Source organism: Ceratotherium simum, chromosome X (assembly GCF_057802395.1).
Source record: "Ceratotherium simum simum isolate JZ-2026a chromosome X, ASM5780239v1, whole genome shotgun sequence".
NCBI classification, from domain to species: Eukaryota; Metazoa; Chordata; class Mammalia; order Perissodactyla; family Rhinocerotidae; genus Ceratotherium; species Ceratotherium simum.
The window spans coordinates 29,756,015-29,766,448 of NC_141940.1; the positions used below are offsets into that span (position 1 = coordinate 29,756,015).

The following is a 10,434-nucleotide window of genomic DNA, read 5'->3' on the forward strand; positions in this document are numbered from 1 at the left end:
GAATATTCAGGCCCTGGGGTCAGGGAGTAACCCACACCCAGAGATCACACTACACGAGTCACGCCTGTGTGTTTCCTGATGCCGGGAGCCTGGCGGGCGGGGGGAGAGCGGAAAGTCCATAGGGCCTGGTCCTCCTGCTCTTGCTGTCAGCCTGTAGGAAAGCAGGGCAGGAAGGGGCAGCCCGACAGTTTCCCTTTCCGCAGTGCTTCCATGTGTCAGACTGGAAAGGTTGCTGAGAGGGTGACATCGTGGCGGAGGCTGGGAGGAAGGTTTGCCAGCTGGCACTCTGTCTCAACATCGCAACAGACAGAAACGATGTTGAATCAGGTTCCACTGACCTAAGAAGGGTGAAAAGGTCAGAGAAGAGTTCCACAGTCCCACTTCTACCTACAGATGTGGCACAGGTTCCACTTTAGGACTGGAGTATTCTCTTGAGGACTTTCTCACATCTAATGATAGACATATATATGTACATGTCTGGTGTGTGCGTGAGGAAGATTGGCCATGAGCTAACATCCGCTGCCAATCGTAGTCTTGCTGAGGAAGATTGGCCCTGAGCTAACATCCGTGCCCATCTTCCTCCGATTTTGTATGTGGGACGCCGCCACAGCATGGCTTTGTTAAGCGGTGCATAGGTCCGCGCCCTGGATCCCAGCCCACCAACCCCGGGCCGCCAAGCGAGCGTGTCAGCATAACCACTATGCCACCGGCCCGGCCTGTAGTGATATGTATTTTTGATGGTACTGTTTTGGAGAGGTGGGTTTTGTGGAATTTCTTCTTCTTGGGGGCGTGGGGCGGCTTTCCATTCAGGCCGAGTCTTACCTGTGTTCATTTGAAATACCTTTGGATTTGCTCAGGCAATGGTGACTAATCTGTAGGTGCACAGGTTACCACGTGAGACCGTGAGAGAACCATCAGTTGGATTAGAGAGAATTTGTCCAAAAGAGAAACCAAATCCAGGCTGAGTTTCCTAGCTCTGCTCCACGGTGCGCCTGTGAGTGCAGTGATGGGAAGGGGCTGCAGGTCCGGTCTTGGTGAGTTGCAGTGAATCGAGACCCACTTGGACTAAATTTTCCTTAACCCTACAGGCTGAAATATCAAGGCGGTGTCCGGGGCGTCAGCAACTCTGCTGTCCCGCTCAGCCGAGCCACAAACCCCCTGGGCCCTCCATAACCAGCCCCTTCCTTGCCACACCATCTTTTTTTCAGTCCCCAGAGGTTTCAGAGGGTGAAGGGCCCCTTAGACACCCTTTGAGGGAAACCTGTTCAAAAATCCAGCCTGCTCCCATTGACTATTTCCTTTAGACGGAAGGAGCTTTGACCATGCTCAGCTTCCCCACACCCCGGTGTCAGGGGACACTATCCCTAGAGAGCAGGGCAGAGGCAGCAGGACAGCAGGATGCTCCGCCGTCAGGAGACCGACACGCCTTCATCCCGCTACCAGGCGTGGCATGAAGAGCAGGGAGTGGGTGCCGCTCACCAGCTAGACCCGCATCCGAGAGCCAGGAAAACCAGCAAAGACTATTGAAGGTGGGAGGAGAGAGACAAAGCAAGAAGGCTAGTCCAAACTTGGCACAGAGTAGACGCCACCGAGCCAAAACAGAACTCAGCTTCCGATGCAAATGCTCCTGACATCTCCTTCCACAGCCCCCATCCCAAGGTCAAGCAAGAGGAGCTGCTCTTCCTCTTTGCTCTCCTGCCTACCCTCCTTTGATCTCAACTGGTCTCCTGAAGGGAGCCCACCAGAATGGAAATATTCATAAGGAAGGAGGGAAAGTCCCACCAGGGAGGGAGGGTCTCACAATGTGACGGGCCCTGGCCCAGGTCCCCAGCCCTAACACCCCAAGACACATCCAGGCTGGTCCTATTTCTTCACTTGGACCCAGAAGACATTTCCAAGAATATCCAAAGAATGCTATGGGCCCAGCCACCACCTCAAAACCTCAACCGCAACAGGGAGTCAGACCGAGATCTTGCCTGGTGTTCCGCTGGTCCTTCTGCCCTTTGTTTCACATAGAGACTTAGCCTTCGGGTCTCCATGGCCAACCCTGTCCTTCCGTTAGGAATGTATTCTATCCTTTCCAAACTCCGCCTAACCTCCAGCTTACAAGAGTGTTCGCCCACTCTTTCCCAACGAGACCCAAGGAGGCAGACCACGGTGCTGGTCAAGATGGGGGTGTGAAGAGATGAGGAAAGAGAGCTCCTAGTCACCCGGGGGCGGGCCGAGGGTAGCAAGCAAATCCAGGGGCACAAATTGAGGGCCGTGCCCCCCGGCCCGCTCCTTCTCCCCCTTCCTTCCCCTGAGAACCCGGAGAGGACTTGAAGCCACAGGCAACAGACCAATGGGATTTGGGATAACTCTTCACCCTCCCTCGACCTCTCAGGGCCTGTACAAACGAACCTTGTTACTGCTTTACGGAGTGACCGCCCCAAGCCCAAACTCTGCTTAGATTCCTCACTCACGAAGCGCCCGAGCCTCAATGTCTTTGTCCCGTCAGTTCCTCACAAACTGATGGTTTCTTTGTCTAAAACGTATAAGAATGCTTGCTTGGGTCATTTCTTCAGGTCCCATTTCTGTGAGACCTCCCACGCACAATTCAGTACGGTTTTTTTCTCTCTCTCCTCTCAGTCTGCCTTGTGTCAATGTAACGCTTAGACCAGCCCTAAGAACCCAGGAAGGTGGGGGCAGGGGCACGTCCCCCGGCCTGACACAAAAGTGCAACGAGCGTGTGTCTCAGTAACTCGTTTTTCCAACAAGAAGTGAGCATTGATAGATGGTAGGGTTGTGTTTTCCACATCCACAGATTTAAGTAATTCTTCTTATCTCTAGAGAGCCATAGCTAACTATATACCACTAATTATTTCTAGGAATGATCCATCCTTCCTTTAAAATAAGGTTACAGACGAGCAGTATGTTTTCCATCATCTGGGCTTCAAGCGCTTTTCCAGTTATACCTCTGAGCCTCTAGTTAGATGTTGACATAGGTGCCACTACTGATCTACCCGTTCCATGCCTCCCTTCTTTCCTTACTCGTTATCTACCTTTCCAAGATCTTCAAGAGGAGAGAAGTGGCGCCTCAGAAGAATGTGCTTTTCAACGTCCTGGTTTCAATTACCTTTCTAGGCTTCCCCAGTTGTCTCTGGAGGAGTAGGTACCCGATTACCACGCATCATCGCTAGGACTAACAAGTCCCCGTTGTTCCCGTGGGAAACGGGGAATTGAGAGAGATCTGTTTCTCAGCTTCCTGCCTTCACCGACTCATTCAGATCATATCCAGTTGTCTCTATATGAGTCTAAACTCGATCAATTCCTTTCCTTACAGTACTACTTCCACAGTCCAAGGAGATAGGACAATTTAGACGTGAGAAGGGAGAAGGGCTTTTCCAACATCCTCAATAGACCAGTGTATCTTGTTGTATCTAGATCCCTCTGATAACTAGTCACCTAGGGAGGACCAATTTCCTCTTGGACTAGTGCGCTGCTTCAACAACATGGAAGAATTCAGACCTCTGAATAAGTCGCTTCCATTTCCCGGTCGCTGTCACGATCGCCGGCTATCTCCGCTCAACTTGTCGCCTAGGGACCCTCCGCTCTCTCTTGTACTAGCTCCTTATTCAGACGAGAGAGAAGAAGCTGGTGTGGAGAAGAGGGATTTTACAGCTCCCCGGATTCATCGATTCTCTCAGTCACCTCTAGTTCACACCGGTAAAGGAGCTGCCTAGGTATCACTTGTTCTGTCTGGCACTACGCCTGGATTCCCACAGGAAATGTGAATTGAGGGTTGAGAAGATGGTGTGTGGGGGCTGGGTGACTTCCACTTCAGGTCTGGAAATGAGCCCCAAATGGCCTCTGTCTGTTGGCCCCTGGCTTGTCTATGTCTTCGCTGCAGGCTGACACCTCTGCCCTCAAAAGCCTGCTGGAGACCCACTCCCATTTTTACACATCCAGTTGTTTTCCTCATAGAGGAAAGAACCATATGGGGAACCATTTGGAGCCCGGCTGCTTGATCGCACTCCTCGTGAGGTTGTGCCCCACACCTGCTCGCCACAGATAGGAGAAGGCCTGGGCCCCAGAGACCGCAAGTCACCGCTGCCCTCGGTGCTCTGTGACCCACATGGTCTCCAAGGTGCTGCTAGGTGACGCCCCTAGACGCGGAGGCCCCCGCGCTGATCCCCTTCTCCCGCAGGCGTTCACTCGCCTTCCTCCCCTTCCCGAGGGCGGCACCCACGGGCCTTAGCCTCTCTGGACAGGCTCCTGCTGTGAAGGACTTCCCCACTCACAAAGCTGGCAAGTCCTGGCCCAGAGAAAGCTTGTGTGTCCTACTGCCACCTTGTGGTCATCCGTTTGTCCTCGGTCAGCCCAGAAATCCCTTGCACGTCTACAACTCATTCCCCTGGTTGACTCCAGGTAGCCCTAGTTCACAGCTGACCTAGATCCCACTGCATAGCTCTTCGATTCTAACTCCTTATTAGAACAAGGAAGAAGAATTTGGACATGAGCTGATGCTGGTCTTCAGCTTTCTGGTGTGGACTGGTTACTCTAGTTATCACTAGTTATCCGCACTCAGATAATCATCTAGGGCCCCTCCGTATCTATGGTACTGACTCATTATTCCAAAAGAAAATCGGAATTTAGATTTCAGAAGAATGTCTGTTTCCACTTCCGGGCATCAAGGAGTACTGGGTTCCCTCTAGAGCTCTCCTGTAAGCGAAGTTTCCTGTGCACCACTATTCATCTCAGATTGATCGCTCTTTCAACCTAAAATAGAACGCTCGATTGAGAGGCTACGCTTTCCAATTCAAGGAAGGCCTCCACTCCTTCCACTCATGTTCCTTGGGTGATTAGTTCCTCTGCACCCGGGTTCATCTACATTAGTAACTTCTGAATCCAGCCAGGAGAAGAAGAATTGAGAGTCCGGAAGAAGCTACATCTCAGCGCCTAACTTCAACTACTTATTCTGGACATCTCTAGCTCTCTCAAGGAAGGAGACACCTGGTGCCAATATCTATAGGACGCAATCCCTGTTGCGACACGACCTGAGACTCATATTATTTTATTGTGGTAAAATACACATAGCATAGCATTTACCCTCTTAACCCTTTGTAAGTGTACAGTTCAGTGGCATTAAAGACGTTCCCAGGGTCGTGCCGCCATCGCCACCATCCATCTCCAGAACTTTCTCACTTGCCACACTGAAACTCCATCCCCATTCAACAACAACTCCCCAGAGGCACCTCGCCCAGCCCCTCGGACCTACCGCTCTCCCTTCCGCCCCCATCAATCTGACTACTCTAGGGCCCTCATGTAAATGGAATCATACGATATTTGTCCTTTGGTGTCTGGCTTCTTTTGCTTAGCTACATGTCTGAAAGGTTCAGCCGTAAGGCGGCGCGCGTGTCAGAACTCTCATTCCTCCCTCAGGCGAAATAATCTTCCGCTGTGTGTACAGACCCCGCTTTGTCTCCCCGCCATCCGTCCCTGGACGCTTGCCTTGTCTCCACCTCTTGGCTCTTGTCCACAGTGCTGCTCTGAACACGGGTCTACAAACATCTGTTCAAGTCCCCGCTTTCTGTCCTTTGGGGGTGTATACCCAGAAGTGGAATGGCTGGATCCTCTGGTCATTCTGGGTGTCATTTTTGGAGGAACCACCACACCGTTTTCCACAGCGGCTGCAACATTTGCACTCCCACCGGCAGGGCCCGGGTTCCGGTTTCTCCAGGCCCTCGCCACCACGCTTCCTTTTCCCTTGTGTTGAGACTCGCCAGCCTGCTGGGTGTCAGGTGGTATGTCATTGTGGTCTGGCTGAAGACTAACACTTGAGAAGAGTATGTTTTTAGCCCTCTGGCTTCAAATGCTTATTCGGCTTATATACGGTTGTCTCTACTGAAATCTTAACTAAGTTACATTGTCGTGGATTCTGCTACTCAGTGAAGAGTCATAACAGAAGAAGTGAGAAGAGTGGTGTGCTCCCCAGCATCCTGGAGTCAAAGTGTTCTAGAGATCTGGGAAAGTAGTTACCTGGTTACTACTAGGTATCTTCGCCCTGATGCATCCTTTCAATAGGAGATAAGAGTTCTGGAAATCTTATCATAAAGAATTACAAAATGTTGTATATCTTGTTATAATTATAAGGAATTCATGGAAATCTCAGATGTGAGCGACCACACGAGCCGAACTGTAAGGGATGTGCCAGCTCGGCTGATGCCAGCCATGAGCATCACATGGTAGGTCTCTGATGTTATATCGGATCCCGAGCCACAACCGATCCCAGGCTCTCCAGCCAAGAGAGGGTGAGGCCTGCAGAATCCAGCCAGAGCCAGCCTGAGGAGGAGACAGCTTGCTTCAAGTCAGGGGGGAGGCCGTGGGAGGGAAATCCCTCGATGGCTTTTTCCAAGTGAATTCAACCATCATCCTGTAACCGGTTTCCTACCCACCCTCGGGGAACAAGAGGCAGAGGCAAGGTATCTTTCTGTGTTTTGCACAGTAGGTGAGGTGAGTAGGGCCCACCATACCTTGAGGGGCTATGAAAATGGTTTCACTTAATTTATTAAATGGACCTGATGACAATGGTGGCTGTGAAGGTCAAAATAGGGTGAGTCCTGTACATTGTCAAGCATGTGGACCATTCTCAGAAGCTCCTGTCGATACTGCTCAGGATATTAACACGTCCCGGGGCGCCCGCAACACCCTTGTTGAAGGGAGGGACAGAGCCCTCACTCTGCCCTGGCTCTCTCTCCCTTTTTAATTTTTATTTTTATTTATTTATTTTTTTTTTTTTTTTGCTGAGGAAGATTGGCCCTGAGGTAACGCTCTGTTGCCAATCTTCCTCTCTTTTCTTCGTTTTTGCTGAGGATGATCTCTGCCCGTCCTCCTCTCTTTGTATGTGCAGTGCGCGGCAGCACGGCTTGATGAGCAGTGCGTGGGTCCGCCTCCGGGATCCGAACCTGCGAACCCCAGGCCGAAGAAGCAGAGCGGGCGGACCCGACCACTACGCCAGGGGGCCGGGCGGGCCCCCTGGCTCTCTTTTATGTGACATGTATCAGGGGAGAACAAGAGCTCAGGAAGACAGGTCTGGAGGAAGAGAGAGGGAAGAAGAGGACGAGGGGGAGGAGGGAGAGGAGTGCATGGGAGGGAGGAGGAGGAAAATGACCGCGAGGAGGGGGAGGAGAAAACAGCGGGAACTAACCCAAGTCCACAGCACCCGACCAGCACAGGAAACCCGCGCGCTTTTTAGGGGACCTGCAGCCAGAGGCGTGGTGGCGGAGCACAGCATGGAGGATGTCGCATGCTCCACAATCGCGTCCAGGGCCAAAGCAAGGGCCACGTGCAGTGGAAGCATTCTCGGATGCAAGAAACACTGGGCAGGCTTCTACACTTGTGCTCTGCCGGGGGTCGGGGGTCGTTACTCCCAACCTGGAGTACTTGTTGCTTTCGCAAGGGATGGCTTGGGTTTCTCGCACCCTGCATCTGAGCACCCAGAGAGCTCCGCAAACACAGGCCCAAGCTCCCTCTCCCCGCACCGGTGGAGAGCACGGCTGGCTCTGCTTTCAGCGCATTCTTGCAAAACCCAGCAAGCAGTCTCCTAGCGCATTCTTGCCTCTGAATCACTAGCCCGATTCCTGGACCTCGGGGGCGCATGGAAGAGAACCAGAGTCCCATTCGTTCTTGGGGAGGGGAGAGTCCTGCTCCCAGCCCGCAAGGCAAGGGAAAGGACCTTCCCTTCAGCGCGCTGGGGCTGCTAGGGGCTCCGCGCTTTCTCCAGCCCTCTGTGTGCATCTCTCGCTCTGCAAGACCCAAGGGCAAGGAGCCCCGCGCCCAGCGGCGGGCCTCGAGGGCCAGGCGGAGAGACGTTCTCCCGACATTGCCCCAAGGGCTCCCGGGGTTCGTGTGAGGTCTCGTTGCCCCGCCCCTACCCGCGCCCCAAATCCGCGGGCACCATCCAGCAAAGCCCCTTCCTCAGGCCAGCCCCCCGGCCCCGACGGACGCGGGAGGCGTCAGCTGCCGCAAGTTGGAGCTCCCCGCCCCACACTTGCACGCCCTCCCAGCACCCTGCCGGCCAGCGCTCCACCCACTTGCGGGCCCCGCCGGCCGCCCGCGCGCCCCAGCAGGTCCCACCCACCGCACGCACGGCGCGACTGGACGTGAGGAGACGAGCAGTCGTCTGCCGGAGCCTGTAGACCTGGCCGCTGGAGCCGATGCGCTATAAAGCGAAGCCGGCGCCAGCAAGAGGACCCCGCCCAGGGAAGGCCGCGGCTCGCCGCGCAGAGGCCGCGGGGGCGCCCCGCCGCGCCCGCGGCATGGCGCCTGCGCCCGGGGCAGCCGCCGGGGAGTCGTGGAGCTCCGGGAAGAACTGCAAGGTGAGTGCCTGACCGGGACGGGTGCTTTGGGCAACTCGAGGAAACGTCCTTTCCCTGGGAGAGGCGGGAGCACGGGACGCCGCTGCTGCGCCGCCGCCTTCGCTGCTCTCAGCTCGCGGGCCTGCGCCTCCCTCTGCCCCCCGCCCGCCCCCCGCCCCCGGCCCCCGCCGCCCGCGCTCCCACGCCCGGATGTGTCTCTTTTCCTCTCCAGAGACGAAGCCCTCCGCGATCTCAGGGATGGGAACAGGAGGAGACATCGTCGAGGAGGATCGAAGGTCCGAAGCTGAGCAGGGAGCAGCGGACGAAGGAGAACAAGGCCAGGTTGGCGCAGGAGCTCGGGGCCCCGTGGACCCGGAGAAGGAGGAAGGCGGCGGCGGCGGCGGCGGCGGCGGCGGCGGCGGCGGCGGCGGCTGGGAGCCCCCGCAGCAGGAGCAGCAGCTTCAGGAGCCCTCCCACGTGGCCCCCGAGGATCTGCAGCCCCGCGACAGGCAGCCGGGCCTCCCCCGCCACACGTTCACCGGGTTGCGACTGAAGGGGCTGGAGAGCGTTTTCCAGCGCACTCAATACCCCGACGTGTTCAGCGCGCGGTAAGCCGCTTGCTCTGGAGGCGCCCGGTGCTCTAGGACGCTCGGGCTCCTCCGTCCAGTCCCGGGGCGCCTGCGGGGCTTTCCCGGGTCTCTTTCCCTCCACTCCAGAGCCAGAGCTCCCCAGCGGGCTCCAGGCCACTGGAGTCTGCCCGCCCTTGAGCCCGCGGTGGGGGCGATGCCCACCGGGCATCAAGGGAAATGTCTGCAGGCAGTACAGCAGTGGCTCAAGCCAGGGAACTTTGGCCGCGCTCCTGTTTGGGGAAAGCGGGTTCTGTTGGATCAGGACGGATCAGGGGGAGGAGAGTGAGGCACCGTCGTGCAAGTGCACGGCTGGATCTTGCCTTAACTTACAAGTGTGATCCTTTGGTCCTCGTGGAATTCTTGTGCATTAGTCTTGAGTTTGAAACCCTACCTTAAGAATCGTGAATCCTGAGTCCTGAGTTTCTCAGCGCTCCCTTAAACTTTGCACACAAAGGAAAATCGCCCCTGAAGCCAGGCTGGAGCTGGCTGTGACCCAAGCGCACAATGCTGGGGCATTTGGGAGGAGAGACGCTGGGAAGCCAGCATGAAATGCGCATTGTCTATCTCGCGACCCCCACGACTCCCGATAGTGACTGTTTGCCATTTTCTCCTCAGAAAGGAGCTCGCCTTCCTCCTGGATGTGGCTGAACCCAGAGCGCAGGTCAGTGAACCTGAACACGCCGGCGATTCTGCAGGGCCGCCGGTCTAGAACCTGCTTCAGGACTTGGACACTTTTGTTCTAGTCGTTCTCACCTTGTTGTTTTTTGTTGCCCTTTCCATGTCTGGGAAGCGAGTTTTGAAATGTGGGGGCTTTGGCAAGTGGAACCTGGGATATGTCGGGCCCCGCCTATGGAAATTGCCCATTCTCAGAGGGAGCGTGAGTTCCTAAAGGGAAAACAATAAAATCCAAGAGAACCCAACCGCTTCTCCTCTTCTCTGTACAAAATGAAAGATGAGTAAAGGTCAGTCCTTCTCACAGTGCTGGTATCTTTCGGCAGCCCTCCTGCGTGGAGTCGTGTCGGGGCTCAGTGTCCTTTGGGAAGGATGCACCTTCATGCACCGAGGGCCTAGGTGAGGAGAGGGGTCAGCTGTTTTCACTGACGTCAAATGTTGAACACCGGGCCCGAGCTCTTAGCTACATGAGTGAATTTAGGAATATTCAGGCCCTGGGGTCAGGGAGTAACCCACACCCAGAGATCACACTACACGAGTCACGCCTGTGTGTTTCCTGATGCCGGAGCCTGGCGGGCGGGAGACAGCGGGAAAGTCCAAGGGCCTGGTCCTCCTGCTCTTGCTGTCAGCCTGTAGGAAAGCAGGGCAGGAAGGGGCAGCCTGACAGTTTCCCTTCCGGCAGTGCTTCCATGTGTCAGACTGGAAAGGTTGCTGAGAGGGTGACATCGTGGCGGAGGCTGGGAGGAAGGTTTGCCAGCTGGCACTCTGTCTCAACATCGCAACAGACAGAAACGATG

General features: G+C 55.4%; 1 protein-coding gene across 1 annotated transcript; it reads left to right on the top strand.

Moving 5' to 3' along the window:
* Positions 1-6,138: 6,138 nt before the first annotated feature.
* On the top strand, positions 6,139-9,885 carry LOC147911797 (uncharacterized). Its single transcript, XM_087426415.1, has 4 exons — positions 6,139-6,224; positions 8,209-8,357; positions 8,569-8,944; positions 9,581-9,885. Exons 1-4 carry the CDS (start codon positions 6,139-6,141, stop codon positions 9,672-9,674), a joined length of 705 nt encoding a protein of 234 aa, XP_087282541.1. The 3' UTR covers positions 9,675-9,885.
* The last annotated feature ends 549 nt before the right edge of the window (positions 9,886-10,434 follow it).